The sequence below is a fragment of the Mustela putorius genome, unplaced genomic scaffold (genome assembly GCF_011764305.1).
Source record: "Mustela putorius furo isolate JIRA1106 unplaced genomic scaffold, ASM1176430v1.1 tig00000407_pilon_pilon_pilon, whole genome shotgun sequence".
Classification (NCBI taxonomy): domain Eukaryota; kingdom Metazoa; phylum Chordata; class Mammalia; order Carnivora; family Mustelidae; genus Mustela; species Mustela putorius.
The window spans coordinates 13,388,762-13,408,170 of NW_025421373.1; the positions used below are offsets into that span (position 1 = coordinate 13,388,762).

Below are 19,409 nucleotides of genomic sequence, written 5' to 3' on the forward strand. Positions count from 1 at the left end.
TATGCAGAGGAAAAGCATAAGCCATAGACATGGAATTAGCAGTGGACAGAGAGGGTGAGGAAGAAGTCTTGGCTACCTCTTTACATCTGGAGGGATAATGGGGGAATGGGAAATAGAGGTTCTGTAGAGAGAATTCTATTTGTAACATTGGGACATCTAAGAGACATTCAGGTAAAGATATCCAGGATGATACTGGTAATACAGGTCTATTACTCCAAGGGAAGGTCAACCTAGAGACAGATTGGGTGTCATCACTACAAAATGCAGATGAATTAGAGCAATGAGTATGAATGAGATCTCCCCGGTTCATAGAATTAAGGGATCCAAGGACATAAGACTTACTTAGAGAATGTGGATATTTAGAAGGGTCCAGAAGCAATATAAGCCTATGGAAGGAAAGAAAAAAGAGCAATTTATATTAACTCCCAGGGAGTTACAGTGATTAAAATTAGTTGGTGGATGAGTGTCACCTAGAGTAGATGATTCCTAACTCCTCTAATTAGAAAGTTTTTAGGCAAAAATGTTTAGAACCTTCTTATGATGACAAATTTTAAGCTTCAATTACCCTTGTAGAGATAGGTCCAGAACTGTTTCCTTGGGAAAATCTTAGCACTGAAGTTTATGAGAACTCCCTTGGCCTATCTCTCTGTACAGACGGTTGTTTGATCCTGGTTGGCTTAATTACTGTTAGTGAGAAAACGTCAACCCTGCTCTCCTCCCGGCTGATTCTCTGAGGATCAGGCATGTGGGTCTATCCATGATCAGCAGCAAAAAATGTATTCAACAAAAAAATGTGACTCTAAACTTTGCTGTTTTTATCTGCTAATGGGAATAATATCCTTGAGACTCTTAGGGAGACTAAAGTAATTGGACTGTCCTGTTTCTGGTTGCTCTTTGCTTGATTTTGCTCGATTTGATAATACAAGGAGCAGATAAACACTTGAATATCTTGAATGGGTTAATAATTTGTCTCTCCATTCAGACTACTGGTTTGGTTCCCTTCAAAACAATATTCTTTAAAAATTCATTCAACATTGGGGTGCCTGGCTGCTCAGTCAGAAGAGTATACAACTCTTGATCTCCAGGTCATGAGTTTGAGCCCCATGTTGAGTATAGAGATTACTTTAAAAAAAATACTAAAAAAATTTTTTCTGTTTGACATTTATCTAAGTGGAAAGGCATGGAATTGAGGATTGCTAAGTAGTGTCCCGGGGAGAGAAGACCCTGCTATTACCAGACCCTCATTTCTTAGACACAATTAGCAGGCCCCCCAAGCACACATTCCATTGAATCGGGCATTCCGTAGCGGGGGAGCTCCTCTCCCACCCCAAGTGATTTAGCAAAGTGGTCCTTTTTCACCACCCCTTTCCAGGAAGAGTTCAGGTAAATAAAAGTTTGAGTGTTATTTTGGTGCCCCAGAGATGTGTAGTATCCCTTGGGGACTGACTCCCATGCAGCTGCTGGCTTGGCTACCTGTGGGCATGAGCTGCTGTCCCTAGGGCAGGGGTGTATTGTAGGAATGGAAGGGATGCTATAAGAAATAGACACACAAAGTCTCTTCAGCCCGCCCAAATTTACAGCCCACTTCTAACAAAGACGTAGTTACTAACAACATGTTCTAGAGTGTTCTAACCTCATCCCTGGGTTTATTGTATTTTCCTTCCCCTAAATTCCTTATTCCTCAGCTATTTATTATTTAAAAGAAATATTACTCTGTAAGGTTCCCAGATTGATTGATTGATTGATTGATTGATTGACTGATTTTGAGAGAGAGAGAGCACAAGAGAGAGAATCTCTGGCAAGTTCCATGCTCAGTGCAGAGCCTGATACTGGGCTTGACCTCAGGATCCTGAAATCGTGACCTGAGCCAAAATGAGGAATTAGATGCTTAACCAACTGAGCCACCCAGGTGCTCCCAAGATGCTTTTTTAGTAGGCTTTATTTTTTAGAATAGCTTTAGCATTACAGAAAAAAATGCGAGAAGACTGCAGAGTTCTCATACACGACACAGCCAGTTTCTACTATTGTCAACACCTCACACTCTTTTTTTTTTAAGATTATATTCATTTATTTATGTGAAAGAGAGCAAGAGTGAGAAAGATCACAGAGGAAGAGGGAGAAGCAGACTCCCTGCTGAACAGAGAGCCCAATTTGGGGCTTGATCCAGGACCCTGAGATCATAACCCAAGCCAAAAGCAGATGCTTAAAGCCACCCAGGCACCCCAACACCTTATATTCTGTGGTACATTTGTAACAATCAATGAGCCAATATTGATATATTATCATTAACTAGACTCCACACTTCATTCCAACATCTTTAATTTTTACCTGATTTCCTTTTACTGTTCCAGGACCATATTACATTTAGTTATCTTGTCCCTGTAGGATGATCTTGGCTGTGACAATTTCTCAGGTATTCCTGGTTTTGATGACCTTGACAGCATTGAGGTGTATCGGTCAGATATTTTGTAGAATGCCTCTCTTTCAGAATTTGGTTTTTCTCATGGCTAGACTGATGTTACAGGTTTGGGAGGAAGAACACAGACAGTGGTCCATTTTAGTCACATCATATCAAGGGCTCATACTGTCCATATGGTTTATCACTGTTGATGTTGACCTTACTTACCTGCCAGAGGTTGTGTTCATCAGGTTTCTCTACTGTGGAGTTACTCTCTTTTCCCTTCTTTCCATACTGCACTCCTTTCTGTATTCTTTGAAACGGAATCACTACCCAGAACCCACACTTAAGGATTGCAAAGTTGTGCTCCCCTTCTGTAGGGTGTGCTATCCACATAAATAATTTGTCATTCTTCACAGGAGATTTGCCTCTTTCCTTCCAGTTATTCATTTATTCCATCTTTATTTATAGCAGTGTGGACTCACGGATATTTATTTTATAACTGGGTTATAATCCCCTACTCCCTTCATTTATTGCCCGGATTGTCCCAGCTTTAATCAGTGGGTGCTTTTTCAGTTAGTTCCTATATCCTTTTGACATACCTCCATCAATGTCATTTTTACTGCTTTTCTGTTTTACGCTTTCTTACTTTCTAGCGCTACAAGGAAATCTTGTGTATTTGCTGCCCAGGGCTAGGATCAGCCATTTCTCCAAGGTGTCCTGGTTACTTTTATCAGAGAGTGGTATTAGAACCCAGGATTTGGTGTTTGGAGTGTCATTGCTCCTAGACACCCTCAGCTGACAGAGCAAGGAAATATATATGTATATACTAACCAATAAATATACCTGTATCTCTGAATATTTCTAGAACTGTCCCTGTCTGTAATAAGCTTAACATGATTTCATGCAACCAACTCTAATCCGTTCCTGCATAGGTTAGCCTAGTCTCTTCCCTTTGCTTACCTGTAAACTCCCACTCCAACAGTGAGAAACCTAGCTTCCATTATCTAACAATCATTTACTGAATTGCTCAATCAGAGTAGCATATGTATTTGTGGAGGTATCAGAATTGTTAACCCCACTGCTCTGGACAACAACTGTATCAACTTGAGTCCCCTGCTTGTGTGCAGTTCCTTTTGTCTTTAGTCTTATAGATTTCCCCTCATTTCCAAGTGCTAATCTGGACTCCACCATTTCTTTAGGTAAGCACCTTTGCCTTCCACTCTCTTCAGTGAGGCTGTTATATACAAGAATAATACCAATAGATTTTGTTATCACTATCTGTTTTCCATCCCGGGATACCCTACCTTGGTTTTAATCTCCTATGCACCATGTTGTTGAGAGAGGAATTCCCTCTCTATGGTTTTGCAGATGGCCAAATGCACAATATCCAACACAGGGCAGATGTATCAAGAGCGGTCTACTGGTCACATATACTCACAGCCTGGGGGGGGGGGGTACCATGTAGGTGCACTTAAAAACTCAGAGCTGCACTTAAAAACAGAATGAACAACCAGTGGCTTCAGAAGGCAGACTTTGTAGTATCAGTAGGAAGGTCTGCCTCCTAGTTCTTGTAAAAAATGGGACTAGTTATTTGAATGATTCTATAAGCTCACAGGGAACTGAACCCACTACTCCGGGATTAGCACTAACTATGCTCAGCCTTTGGTAAGTAGGGTTGTTTGGCTACTTCTCTATGGGAGCAGAATGGGGAGGAGAACTTATAGCTGGGCCATTTGAGGCCCTCAATAGTTCCAGATGTCAAGGCAACATGTAATATTGAGCCTTAATATTAGGCCTTATACCCACAACTTTGCAAATGACTTTTTAAAATTTGCATTATTGAGGTTCACTTTCTGCTGGAAAGTCCTGTGGGTTTGACAGCTGTTCAGTGCCATGTATTTGCTATTACAGTATCAGAATATTTTCACCCTAAAAATCCCCTCTGCTCCACCATAATCAACTCTGCCCTATTTTTCCTGTCTCTATCATTTTGCTCTTTTCAGGATGGAATTGGAATCATACAGCATGGAGTCTTTTCAGACTGGCTTATTTCCCTTAGCAATAACATTAAAAGTTCATTTCTGTCACCCTTAAATGCTTTTGAAATAAGGAAAATTTGCAATATTTAAAAGCTTAAGATTGGTCTCCATTCTAAAACATTGTCTTCAGATACTTAAAAATATTCTATACTTTTTAAAAGAATCTGACAATGGTGCAGCTTTGCTAAAAGGTGTGTTAAATGTACCAAGAGGAGATTGGTTAGACAGACAGACACTCTGTTATTTAGCTCTGGTGATTTCCTTAATAACTAATGAATTGTGTAGGCAAGAAAAGAGTTAAAGACCTGATTTTGGGGGTGCCTGGGTGACTGAGTCATTTAAGCATTAAGTATCTGCCTTTGGCTCTGGTCATGATCCCAGAGTACTGGAATGGAGCCTGCTTCTCCCTCTCCCTCTGCCTGCTGTTCCCCCTACTTAATATTCCCCCTCTCTCTGTCAAACAAATAAATAAAATCTTTTAAAAAAAAGAAGAAGAAAAACCTGATTTTGTTTTCTGCTTCAGTAAAGAATATTATTCCTTACATATATAATCAGTACATGAAATTATTAATTTAATTCTCCCATCCTTTATATATATTCTCTTACATAGAGTAAAACACAAATTCATGTACATTGTCAAATGTGTAGAACTTTTAATTTCAGAAATTAAGATGGTTTTGGTTTTATGTGGGAATTTTATTTTCTTTGTGTTGGGAATTTGTTCTAAGTCTAGTATATTTTACCTTTACTGAAATGGCTCTAGATTTCATAGATTGACTCTATGAAATTCTGACTTGGAGCATCCCCTAGGTGTCTTATTCAATGACATATATTATAATTGATGTTTAGTAGACTTTGTTTTGTCTGGAACTAATACTTTGTCATGTTTTTTGCCTGTTTAGATTTCTACGTACTTACCATAAATTCAACCCAAACTTTCTAACAATTGTCTAAAATCTTTTCTCAATATTAAAATGCATGAGGTATATGATATGGGGGAGGTATTCATACTTTGTCATATTTTTTACTTGCTTAGTTTTCTATGTGCTTTTCATTGATTCAACCCAATTCCACCAATTTTCTAAAATATCTTAAGACATTAAAATGTGATATGGATTATCAGTTTATATTCTTGCATAGAACTCTCCTAGACCTTTCTCCTAATTTGCCTTCTATCCCTGTGTCAGAGTTTCCACCGGAGAATCCCCTTTTGCCTTCTTCATCAAGAGTTCCTTTACCTTTCTCCTGTGTTGGATTTATTATTTTCAATATACCATGTTTTTTCCTTTTTTGTCCATTTTTGCTTTTGTTTTCCCTGGTTTTGGTGAAACCTATCCCACCAGTAGCTTCATGAGAAAGGTTCAGGGAAGTTAATTTTTCTGAGAGCTTATGCATTTGAAAATGTCTTTATTCCACCCTACACTTTGTAGTTTGGTTGGATATAGGGTTTTAAGTTGTAAAAAATTTCCTTGAGAATTTTGAAGGCATTACTCCATTGTCTTCTAATTTCCTTTATTTTTAAACAATATACTGAAATGTGATTTACATTTAATAAAAGTCACTTTTTAAAAAGATTTTCTTTATTTATTTGAGAGAGAGAAAAAATGAGCATGAGCAAGGGGTTGAGGGATGGAGAGAGGCAGAGGGAGAAGCAGACTGCCCGATGAGCAGGGAGCCTGACGCAGAGCTCGATCTCAGGACCCTGGGATCATGACTTGAGCTGAAGGCAGACACTTACTTACTTACTGAGCCATTCAGGCCCCCTAAAGGTCACCCTTTTTTTAGGTATAGAATCCAGTGAATTAAAAAAAAACAACAACTACATAATGTTGTGTAACCACCACCACTCTTAAAATATAGAATACCTCTACCGCCCTATAAAATTCCCTCATCCCCTTTTACGTCCACATAATTTTACCTTTCCAGAGTAATACACAAACTCATACAACATTTAGACTTTTGCAACCAGCTTTTTCCACTTAGCCCAGCCCTTTGGAGACTTACCATTTTGTGGCATGCGTCAATAGCTGATTGCTTTTTTATCCCTTAGCAGTATCCCATTATGTGGATATACCAAAATGTACTTATCTATCCTCCAGTCATGGTGTTTGGGTTATCTCAATTCCTACAGCAGGAATAGCCTGCTATACACATTCACATACTAGTCTTTGCCTTCCCATTTCTGTTGAATAAATACTAGAGACTGCTGGGGTGTAAAGTGTATGTTTGCCTTTATAAGAAACAGCAAACTTGGGGCGCCTGGGTGGCTCAGTGGGTTAGGCCGCTGCCTTCGGCTCGGGTCATGATCCCAGGGTCCTGGGATCGAGCCCCACATCGGGCTCTCTGCTCAGCCAGGAGCCTGCTTCCTCCTCTCTCTCTCTGCCTGCTTGTGATCTCTCTCTGTCAAACAGATAAATGGAATCTTAAAAAAAAAAAAAAAAAAGAAACAGCAAACTTGTTTTCCAAAGTGGCTATACCATTTTGCATTTTCACCAGCAATGAGCAAGCAATCCAGTGGTTCCTCATTAACATTTGGGATCGTCAGTTTTCATTTGCTTTCTATTTTAGCCACTCTATTAGATATGCAGTGCTATGTCCTTGTGGTTTTAATGTGCACTTCCCTGATGACTAATGATGTGGAGAGTCTTTTCATGTGTTTATTTGTCATGCACACTTATTCTCTGGTGAACTATCTGTTCGAATCTTTTGCACATTTAAAAAAACAAGAAACATAATTGTTAACTTCTAAATACAAGTCATTTTTATATATGTTTTGCATGTATTTTCAAATTGTGTCTTGTCTTTTTATTTATGTATTTTTAATTATCCCTTTTGGAGAACAGAAATCCTTAGTCTTGGTGAAGTCCAGTTTAGTAATTTTTTTCTTTTATAGGTTGTGCTTTTTATATTATATATAAGGAATCTTCCCCTAACCCAAGTTCACAAAGATTTTTTTTCCTGTCTTTTTCATAGAACTTTCCTGTTTTTTTCATATAGTTTCAGGTTTTACATTTAGACCTTTGATACATCTTGATTTCGTAATACAGGGTAAATTTTGAGATTCTTTTTATTTAAAAAAAATTTTTACATATCTGGTTTTTTACATGTCTGGTTTTTCCAGGACCACTTGCTGGAGACTATTCCTTCTCTGTTGAATTACCGTGGCACCTCTGTTAAAAATCAATTTACCATATTATTTGTGGGCCTATTTGTGGACTCTGTTATGTTCCTCTTATGTCCATTCTCACATCAATACTACACTATCTTTGACTACCATAGCTTTATAGTAAGGCCTTGTGTGGTTTTTTTAAACAATTGAATTATTATTCCATTGCAAGAATGTACTATAATTTATTTAACTCAACTTCTACTTAGGCAATTTATAGTTTTTAAAAATATATATATATATTAGAAATAACGTGACAACAAATGCCCACAGGCATAGAATTTTGTTTCCTTGTGATGGTGCTTAGATAGTATACATGCTTCCAGTTGGGAATGTTAGATCAGTTTTTCCCCACACTTTTCCCTCGTAATTGTGTGTACTTTAAGGTCCAGACCCACTTGGGTGGCCTTAGAGAGTAATTAACGACTGTCTTGACTGTGTTCCAAGGCACTGCATCTGATCTTAGTTTCTACTAGCTCTGTATTAAAGCAAGGATTTCCTGCTTTCTTCTTTGGTTAGTTCATGAGCAATGGCAAGGTGTTCTCTCAAGAACACAAAGATAAGAATGCTCTTTTAGGGTGCCTAGGTGGCTCAGTTGGTTAAGCGTCTGCCTTCAGTTCCGATCATGGTCCCAGGGTCCTAGGATTGAGCCTCACATCGGGCTTTCTGCTCAGCAGCAAGTCTGATTCTCCTTCTCCCTCTGTGCTCGCTCTCTCTCTCTCAAATAAATAAATAAAATCTTTTTTAAAAATGCTCTTTCAGAGTTAGAGTGTTTGTCAAGCCTTCCAGAGCATTCTGCCTATTTGACAGTTACACTTTTGATTAGTTGGCAAGCTAATTTTCAAACAATTTCTAATTACCTGGGAGTGGGTTAATCAGTTTGCAGGAGGCTTGAATTCATGACCTTGAGAACTAGTCACATTATCTACTGACTGAGCCAGCCAGGCCCCCCCCCCACCTTTTTTTATATAGATTTTTCAATGTGGCAGCTAGAAAATTTAAAACTCCATGTGTGGTTTGCATTTATGGCTCACATTAAATTCCTATTAGACACTGATTGTCTAACATATTTTACAGATGCTGTATTGGCTAACTCAGTACAAATTTTGCTCAGGTTGAATCTGACAAAGAGCTCTAAGCTGGGGCACCTGGCTGGCTCAGTTGGTAGAGCGTGTGACCCTTGATTTTGGGATTGTGAGTTCGAGCCCCATGTCGGCTGTAGAGATTACTTAGACATAAAATGATTCTTAGTAAACTTCAGAGAAAGGCCTAGGATTTCTGCAGTCAGGCTCCTGCCCTGGCCATGGGTGGTGAGTGACCAGAAGCTTCCCTCAGAGGCCCTCCAGGCAATTTCACAGCAGAAGGCTGTTGGGCATTACACCTCCCTGTGAATGGCTTTCCCATCAGCATCCCCCTGGGCTTTCCAGCTAAGTCCGGACAGCAAGACACTTCAATATCCAGTGAGCTATGCTCAACCTTCTCAGACATCTGGATCTCAACTCCAGGGGTAGGGCCTTGACGTTGGGTGCTCTATCTCAGGCACTAGGGGTGGTGGCTGCTCCTTATTTCACTCTTCCTAGAGAGTTCTCTTTCATTTTTACTATTCAATCCCTCATTACCCCAACCCCTTACATTATATGATTCCCATTCAAATTACTGTGTGGTTTCTGTCTCACTAAAGTCTGATATATCAACTATTTTTACTGGATGTTTATATTTTATACTCTGCATGTTATTTCTATTATTTACGTACTACGCTACCAAGTTTTAGTACAGTAAGTGAAGTTTTCTTATTTTGCCAATACTAAAGGCCTGTCTGTTCTTGCATTTACACAGATTTTCATATACTCTAAACTTAGGACATGGGAAAAAATCCAGAAGGGAGAATGTGTGTGATGCTGCTTTTAAATCTACCTATAGTTAATCTATTCAAACTTCAAACGTTATCTCCTTAATGCATACGAAATTTATTCAAAAATTTTAAACTGTTCAAAAATGAACTATTGAGGATTTTACTCTATAATATATTCTCTCACAGGACTTTTCTGAGAGGGAATGGATCAGGAAAGAGCAGATTTTCTCTGATTGAGACTGTTGGAAAATGGCTTGCTGTTACCTTTTAAACAAGCTAACCTAATGCTAAAATTATATATGTAATTAGTGTCTCAGGCCTCTGTACTTTATGACATATGATTGGCCCCGTGGCTCCACATCCAGGCTACAGATGAGTAAGGATTCCATTTAATGAAGATAAATTTTCTACAAAGTAACCTTACATTATGCAACGTCTTTTTAGTATTTTTATCATTTTTATTTAACACAGAGAGAGACACACACACACAGAGGGAACACCAGCAGGGAGAGTGGGAGAGGGAGAAGCAAGCTTCTTGCTGATCAGGGAGCCCGACACGGGACTTGATCCTAAGACCCCAGGATCATGATCTGAGGTGAAGGCAGATGCTTAAAGACTGAGCCACCAGGCACCCCTGTGCAATGTCTTTTTAAAGGAATGCGTTCCAACACTCAAGGTTGTTGGAATTTTTATTACCAAAGAAAATACATACTTTTAATAAATAATCTCTGTGCCTTAGTTTTCTTCTCTCCCAAATAAAGAAGTGACCTTATGCCACCTCCAGTCTCCTGCAACTGTGAAGGCACGGTGCCATGCGTGTTACCTCACAGGACTAAGTTCCTGGAGGTTTCTCTCCCCAGAGCCATCCCTAATTGGACAGTATTTCTCTCAGAGGCTTCCTGCTTCCTGTCTCCTCTCCTGGGGGGCTGCTGCTTCTCTGAGGGCTGCTCCTCTGTGCCACAGGGACTGTAAACAGCTTCTGCCCTGACTATGCCTTCTCCATTCTGAGGTTGCTGAATCATATGCCACCCCTCCCTTCCTCCTATTTGCCGAGATAGTTATGCTCCTGAAATCATACCATCTGCCACCTGGCATAATAGCCTTTGCTTCCTCCTCAGCCACCTCAACTCTCTGTACTCTAACTTGGGGAAGCTGGACCTTGCTCTGATACCATTTTACCAGTTGTCTTTTTTAAAAGATCTTTCCTCTAAAGGACTTGTTTTCTCTATATAACAGTCAGGAGTTCAGATCACTTTAAGCATTTTTCAGGGCAAACCAAGTACTTTTAGATTTGCTAGATGTTTATTTTCAGAGCTATATAAATATAGAATTCTATCAGAATAGGACTTTTCCTGCCTCAAGGAACTACCACAATGAGACATGAAAGAGAATATATCCAAAAACCTGTCATAGCTCTTAGAATCCTCAGATCAATGACATAAGAGGGGTACAAGGAAGAGATTAGCAAAGAAATTCCCTTGAAGAGAGTTTAAAGTATTTAACCCAACCTTTTGGAAAAGAGGGTTGCTACCTTCTGGTGAAGGAAACTTCAAAGGAACCACTGAGGGAACTTTGAAATATGTTCCTGCAACGGTTTTGGTGGTGTGCCAGGAAAGGCCCGCTGCACTTCAGAATTTGGTCAGGTCAGGAATGTGGCAATATTTCCCGTGGCCCAAATGTGGGCCACTCAAGGCAAGAGAGAGCGTGGGATAGTTCTGGATCCTGCCAGTAGGGCCTTAGAGGTACAGAAAACCCTGGGAGAAAGAGGCTGAACACTAGGGCCTAGGAAGAAATCATAAAAGACAGTTTTGAACTGAGATGGGAGCTATAGGAGAGGGGTCTCAGTAGGAAATCTCCAAAGAGCTAATACAAGAGCCCAAGAGTAAAAATTGGCTTAATCCTCTGCTCGGTACAGGGGAGGAGTAAAGCTGCAGCTGACAGAGATGTACGGGAGAGAAAGGTGAAACCAGAGGGACCAAACCTTCTCCTCCACTGCTCGCATCCAGCCCAAAGGAAGCCCAGGCTGGAAGTGAGGTAAGGTGAAGTCATCTTTGAATTTTGACTTATTACATAGGACTGGACATTTTACTTAGTGAAATAGAACTGTTTTGCAACTAACCATGACTGGAAGGGTGTTTGTTTGTTTGAATCTGTGAGTGCTCTAAGAATACATGGGTCAGACCAAGTCTTTATCCCGGGGCACTGGAGCATATTCCCACTGAATAAAGAAAGCACACAAAAATAAAGTTGTGTTTTTATCTCAATCCACATATCATGCCTATTCTACAAACTACTTGCACACACAGGAACCATTTTTTCATTGGAATCTTCCTTGACAAAACATCCCTCTTCCTTACTGTGCAGGGACATTTTTATTTCGGATTCCATTTTGGGGAAGGTAGAAGGCAAAGGGAGGGAAAGAATCTTAAGCAGGCTCCATGCTTGGTGCAGAGCCCCAGGCGGGGCTGAAATCAAGAGTTGGACACTTAACCGACTGAGCCACCTAGGTGTCCCACATTTTTTTTTTTAACACCTTTTTGTTTGTTTGTTTGTTTTAGAGAGAGCATAAGGAGGGATAGCAGGAGATGGAGAAGCAGGCTCTCCAACCAGCAGGGAGCCCTATGCAGGGCTTGATCCTAGGACCCTGAAATCATGACCCGAGCCGAAGGCAGATGTTCTACTGACTAAGCCACCCAGGCGCCCCTTTTCTAACACTTTTAAAAAAGAATTTTTATTTATTAAGTAATCTTTATATCCAACATGGGGCTTCAACTTAGAACCCAAAGATCAAGTCACATGCTCTACCAACTGAGTCAGCCAGACACAGTTACTTTGCTTTTCTTATGTGAATATACAATATTACACAATTACAGCTAATTATAGCCTAAGCTAAATTTTGCAACCAACCCAGAACTCAAAAAAGACTGAATATCTGCCTGAATGACTGTTGTCTTTGCAGGGGCGGCTCCTTATCATTTAGCTTTCTTAACCACCTTTCTAACGAAGGGTCCTCTGTCTCCACATTCTCTATCGTTGCTTTGTTTTTACAGCACTTATTGCTTACTTGTTCCCGGTCACCCTCTAACACACACACACACACACACACACACACTCACAAGCTTATGTACGCACAATTGAAATCTGTCGGAGCAGGGTCCTTTGTTGTTTTCCACCTACCTCCTGGACCTGGGCGTGCTTCTGGCACTGAACAGGTATTTGGTTCAGGAAAGGACACCATATCATCAAGAGAAGTGAAAGGAAACCATAGAATTTCCAGGTAACCTTCCCAAAGCATCTTTTTTAAACTTGTCATTCCTCATTGCCTGATCTTTGCTGAATGCCTAGAAAACTGGCTTTATTTTCAATACTCTATTGAAATCAAGTTTATGGCAAGTAAACATTATCCCAAATTTTGCCAAATCTGGAAGTCCCTATTTTTAAAGATTTTATTTGAGAGTAGAGAGTGTATATGTGTGCATACACATGAACACACATGAGGCAGGGGGAGGGGCAGAAGTAGACTCCCTGCTGTGCAGGGATCCTGATTCAGGGCTGCACTCAGGACTTGATCCTAGGACCCTGGGATCATGAGCCAAAGGCAGACACTCAATCAATGGAGCCACCCAGGCACCCCTGAAGTCTTTATTTTTAGAATCTTCATTCTCAAAAAACAAAAACAGTCAAACCCTACATTTATTTATTTATTTATTTACTTGCTGATGATTGAGTGCCCCCTCAAATGATCCCCTTTCTTTGTTTGTATGACGCAACCCTGTCCTAGTTCATGGGCTAATTAATTCTGCAACGCTTGGTGTCAACTACTTCAACTGCATGTTTTTGTTCCCACTGCACCTCTAACATGGCCTGCCACATAGTAGGTATATCACTATGCACATTATATGTTGAATAAATGAATGAACCGCTCTCTCTAATCTATGGACTTCTCCCCAAATCCTTCTTTGAGCCGCTCTACATCTTTTTTCTTGAATTTGTGTATTTTCAAACAGTTTCAACTGTCAAGGATGGCTGCTGAAGTTCCTCCGTCAAGTAATTGCATCCTTTTCTCTCCCCATCATCTCTTATCTCTGTGTAAATTATCTTCACCATTCTAACCCTTAGAGTCCCTTTCCCAACTTCACTACTTCAGTGTAGAGCTCAAGCCCAGACTTCAGGTCCAACTGCCACCAGGTTTATTCAATTCTTCTTGAACACCTCCTCCGCATGTCCCATGGGGATTGCAACAAAACCAACTTCAGCATTCCCCCTCTTGCCTCCATTCTATTCCATCTCCGTGAAATGCGCAAACCACCACTTTGCCCTGGTCAGAAACCTATCATCCAAGATTCCTATCTTCCTGTTAATTTTTTTTAAAGAACTATTTTTTGTCAAGCTTTTACTTATTTACTTGAGAGAGAAAGTGAACACAAGCAGGGGGAGTGGGAGGAGAAGCAGGCTCTGCTGAGCGAGGATCCCAACGTAGGGCTCAATCCCGGGACCCTGTGAACATGACCTAAGCAGAAGGCAGACGCTTAACGACTGAGCTACCCAGGCACCCCTTCCTGATATTTTTGCACATATGACCTCCTGGAATCCTCACACAGGCTATGTTACAGAAGGAAATAGGGGCTTAGAAGTTCCCTTCGATTCAAATTTCAGGTATTCTCATTAGAGACTTTCCTAATACAGCCAGCCCACTACCACTACCTCAGTCCAAGTCCTCATGATTTTCATAATAACTTTAGAACCTGCAGCCTGATCTTCTAGCTTCAAGACTCATGACATCCACATCATCACCTTCTGTAATTACCTTGCTAGTGAAAACTAACTGTGCCACTGCAGGGTTGAAAACTTCAATGATTTTCATTACTTTCACGCCAATGTCCAAACTCCTTACCTGTGGTACTTGAAACCTTTCATGATTTGTTCAGCTTACCCCTCCAGATTCTGCTCTTGCCAACCCTCTTTCTCCTGACCCGAAAAAAAACCACAGTATCTGATTAAAGGGTTGGGTGAATACATGAGACATGAAGCACTCATAAATTATTTCTGGATTTCATTTCAACAACACATTGGTGACTAATCTGGTCCTGAATACCCTCTGCCCGAGAAACTCCATTTTCTCCCCAGTAACTAAGCTGCTTGAGTGGGTCAGGTGTACTTTCTACTGTCTTACATATAATTAAGTGGGACATGTTTTGTCAGATAGGGATCCACTGCCCAAACCTCAACCAACACTCAGGACGTCATCACATAAGTCAGACATAAACTTTCTGCAAATCATGCCTTGTCTGAAACTGTTTGCTCTCTAAATGTGCTAACCCAGCTCCATCTCTTTGCAATTGCTTCTCCTTGGGCCTTAGAATCAAATTTAGCTTATTGGAATGGTTTCATTTGGTCCGTGAGCCTTCTATGATCTAGGGGGATAATTACCATAGCACCAGAGTTATTTTCCAAATTCACTGTGTTAAGGGCCACAGGCACTGGCAAATAAAGTCAGCTCACTTACACTCAATAAACACAGGCCTTGGCTAATGCATCACTGCCCACCCGCCCCCTTACCCTTTGCCCAATGCTTTTCCTGACCCAGAATTCAGTAATTTCACAGGTGTTCAGGTCAGTGCACATTTGCCCCACAGATTCTTTATTTCGTACTGGCCAATACCTATCTTAGTGGGTCCCTCCATTACTTAGGAAGCATTAGTGACACTGGAAGATTTCAGGAAGACGTTGAGAGCAAATCAGATTATTTCAATTCTCTCCAGTATAGCTGAGCCTTGTAACAATGCAGGTTTTGGAGCATCAATACCCCAGGCAGTAAAAAATTCATGTTTAAGTTTCACCTCTCCAAAACCTTAATCTCCTGTTTATAAGCTTTACTGGTTAACAGTCAATACATTGTGTATATATATTATACTGTGTTCTTATAATAGGCTAGATAAAAGTATTTAAATGAGTAAAGTTTATAGGATTGTACTTCATTTATTGAAAGACCAAGACTCCAGAAAGCCTGCTCTAACAATACATGCCTAGAGTATAGAGGGGTCACTCTAGTCTCACACAGGGAAGCCCAATGTGTTTAGATGAGCTGGGGATCCCTCAACTGAATGTAACCCGAGATCTTAAGGATGAGTTAGAAGCTCAAGATAAAAAGCAGGGTGGTGCCTGGGCGGCTCGATCGGTTAACATCCCACCCATCTTGGCTCAGGTCATTATCTCAGGGTCCTGGGATCACTCAGTAGGGTATCTGCTTGAGATTCTTTTCCTCCGCTCCTCCCCCAGCTCCCGCACACCTGTGCTTGCTCTCTCAAATAAATCTTAAAAAAGAAGTAGGGAGGCAGCACTTAGCTAGTATCCTGGAAAGTACTGTAGGGTGCAGTAAAGGTTGGCAAGGCATTGAAGACCATGAAAATCCTTTACAGGTCAGGTTGTGATCAATGGGAAGCTGCAAATTAAGACTGCAGTTGGCCACTTTAACAGTGACTGTTCAAACACTCGTGCTCCACTTCATCTCTGTTCTCTCACTCAGCAGTCCACTGTTTTGGCCTTGTCTCATTACAAAATACTGGCAACAAACCGCCGGAACTGGGAAAGCATGGCAAAAATTTCAGAGCCCTATAACAGAAAAACCAATGATCACTCAGTTGAGGGTTAAAGACACACCACTGGGGACTTATTTACCACTGCCTTTCATCTACAAATGTTAAGTTTATGTATTTGGCTTTCCTTTACTTTGGACGGATTGCATTTGCATGGGGCCCAACTTTCTCTTCACCTGTTCCACTCCAGTGTTTTGACTCACACCTAGCAAGGAGCTTACGATATTCAGCTGGCTACCTTTAATCACACACAAACCTATATGCTAGATACCAAGCAAGCATTTTGGAGACTAGAATGAGTTAAAATCACCTTTCCAAAACAACTTATTCAATCACTATCCTTCATGTTCTCACCGGTACTCCAAACCCTATCACACAGGATTGAGGACTACTCCTCAAAGTCAATAGACTATAGCAGATGAATGTTACTAAAAGCTTTTTCATTTACCCTAACATTTTTTTTTTAAGTTTTACTTAAGTCTCTATACCCCATGTGGGGCTCAAACTCATGACCCTGAAATTAAGAGCTGCATGTTCCTGCAACTGAGCCAGCCAGGTGCCCCAACTCTTAAATAAATCTTAAATACCCTTATGTACCATTAGTCCTACTGTGCTCATACTGCATTTTTTCTATTGTCCAGTGTTAATACTTGAAGGAATCCTGGAATTCTGCTCGTTTCTTATCCTCTTAAGCAGGATCACAACCCAGTTCAAAAGCTAATGCTCCAGAACAGTCACTTACAACAAGTAAATCTAGTAAGTTGTCCCATCCCCAATACTATGACAACTCACTGATACTATGGGCCTATTAAAAATACCTCAGCACACCAAACTTTTTTTTTAAAACCATGATGTTTATTCTAATTGTTGAAATCCTTAAGATGAACTGGATGCCGCAACAGCTGCCCTCTTGGGCTTAGGTGTTGTTCCTTCACGGAATCCATGCCTGCATGGTATTAAAAATGAAAGCCAGTTACTTCAGCAACAATTTATACATTTCAGTTTTTATTAATACAGATTTAAATGAGCTTATCTCAGTTAAATGCTGAAATCAGTATCAAATTCATATGTTCAGACATTTATTTTTACACCATCATCGATAAGCTGCACTGTTTTATTTACTTCCTTCCGCTTCAAGATAGCCATTTCAAACATACACTGAGGTGCAATTGAAAAAAGGTCAACAATTTATTTTGTTGTCCCCGTCACCAGGCCAGTGCGTCTCTCCTGCTTGTTAAGAGATCTGTTTGTGAAAGTAAGTCCCTAGGCTATCAGGCAGAGATCCGAAGCACTCTCCTTTAGCCGAGGAAAACAAGGAGCATGTTTAATTGCTGACATTTTCTAAACTGCTTAACTGCGCTTTACATTTTAACTCATTTATTATACATACACACCCCAAAGAGAAATTGTACTGTTATCCCCTTTTACTTTATGAATTGAAGCACTAAAAGGTTAGCCTGGTTTTAGTTGATGCTCTCCAGCTCCTACTTTACACAGCACAGGACAGTCTCCCCAACAAATTATCTTGGTTGAGACCTAAATGACTGACGCCTTAAGAGGCATGTTAAAATGCAGTTTCTTTGTAAGCGGGGGCCGAAATTCTGCATTTCTAACAACTCTAGAGCCTGACTTCTATGAGAGTAGAAGACCTTTCTTTCTATACAAATGCAGTTACAACCGTTTTCTACTGCAGATTTGCTCAAAACCACAGAAGTAAAGGCCCAAACCCAAACCTCATTCACCACTGTCCTGACAAATTTGGGGGAAAAAGTGAGGTGTGGCCTATCCCCAAGAAATATTACATTTTGGGGTGTCCCGCTCAAACCGCAGTCTAAAACGTTTATAGCTTATACGGTTGCTCATGGAGAGAGTAACAAAATCCAGACTGACTGGTCTGAAGGTTACAGGGGCAGCAGAGAAAATACCTTCCAACACGTGCAACCCCACTAACCGGGGCAGTACCGTCATTTCACAGCACACAAAGGAGGTTCTTCTCCAAGCTCACAGAACCAACTACAATGGAAACACAAAAAAACTGTACCTGAATCTGCGGTATACAATTTTTAGGTGCCTCATGCGACCGGTCCCAGTGGTGTTCCGTCTTTTAGCCTTGGCACTCCAGTTATCTAGAACACAAATGCAGGTAAGGTTCTACCGGCTCTTCCCCACCTAGGTTACAGGCACCGCTGGTCAATATAGTAAAGAGTGCCTCCCTCGTTTTTCAAGTCCACTTCATCCGCATGCAGACGCACCTTTCCTTTAAGGACCAACTAACGCCGCAAGCCACGCCCACTTCCCCACAGCGCGCCCGAGACCACCGCGTCCCTCCCCACGCCGGACACGCAGTCGGCCGGAAACCGATCCGCTTACACTTTCTCTTGCGCTTGGCAGGGTAGCCGCACTTGCCACACGTGGACTTCTGAAGGTGGTAGGCCTTCGAGCCACAGCGGCGGCACAACGTGTGCGTCTTATTGCGACGCTTTCCAAACGATGACGTCCCCTTCGTCTGCAAAGGGGAGCAAAACGATTTTGAGATCTAGGGACTTCTACACGTAACCCGGCGTTTTCAGTAAAGAGAAGTTACTGATTAAGGTTTAAAAACAATTACAAAGGTCTGAGGACAGTCTAGGGCTGAAACCGCGGCGGACGCTAACTTCTTAAACGCTAGATCAGAGACCACTACCAGCATTTCACGTGACCTAAAGCCTTCCGCAGGGACTACTCTATTTCGAAATCGGCTACATTCTTTAGAGGTGCAAAAAACTCTAGTTAAGTGCAGTTTCTTTGTAAGCACAAAGACAAGCCGCAAGACGAAATAACGTGGGGTTTCCCTCCCTACCCCGACCCCCAAACTTAAGAGCTCCTGCAAGACCTCATCAACAGTTTTTTTTGCTTACAGAGCCAAACGCTCCCAGACCACGCTTCTTCCTTCAGTTCACATCCGAGGGCAAGGCTTCTCCAAAAATTAAAAAAAAAACCAAGGGACCTAGAGTGGCTCCTGCTCCACGGCTGTAGACTCAGCATCCCCAGGTACACTTAGGAGCCATTCTTCTGGCTCTTGAGAGCCACAGCATGTCCCTTTCCTACCCACCCGCTCCCTCTATCATGAACCTCGCCGGCCCCCTCAGGATGGCAGGGAGCGCGACACAGAAGACGAGGATGGAAGGCGATACGAAGAACCGCTGGAAACAACTCACCATCTTGTTTCCGCGGCAGGCCCCAAAGAGGCCGGAAGAGGAGGCACTTCCGCTATATTGTGCTAAGGAGCTTCCGCCCAGGGAAGTACTTCCGGCGAGCGCGGGGCACTGTTCTCAAATGTTCGTCGCAGCGGTGTGGGCGGGGTCTAGAGGAGGAA

The 19,409-nt window shown here is 41.3% G+C and overlaps 1 protein-coding gene and 1 non-coding gene across 2 annotated transcripts; both read right to left on the reverse strand.

The window, feature by feature from the left end:
• Nucleotides 1-16,887: 16,887 nt before the first annotated feature.
• RPL37 (ribosomal protein L37) lies at nucleotides 16,888-19,403 on the reverse strand. Its single transcript, XM_004737962.2, has 4 exons — nucleotides 19,252-19,403; nucleotides 18,425-18,560; nucleotides 18,096-18,180; nucleotides 16,888-17,000 (listed from the first exon to the last, which is right to left on the reverse strand). The coding sequence occupies exons 1-4, from the start codon at nucleotides 19,252-19,254 to the stop codon at nucleotides 16,931-16,933; spliced, it is 294 nt and encodes a 97-aa protein (XP_004738019.1). The 5' UTR covers nucleotides 19,255-19,403; the 3' UTR covers nucleotides 16,888-16,930.
• Nucleotides 17,081-17,160, reverse strand: LOC123391977. Its single transcript, XR_006606651.1, has one exon. It is a non-coding gene; the product is annotated as a small nucleolar RNA SNORD72 (small nucleolar RNA).
• Nucleotides 19,404-19,409: the final 6 nt, after the last annotated feature.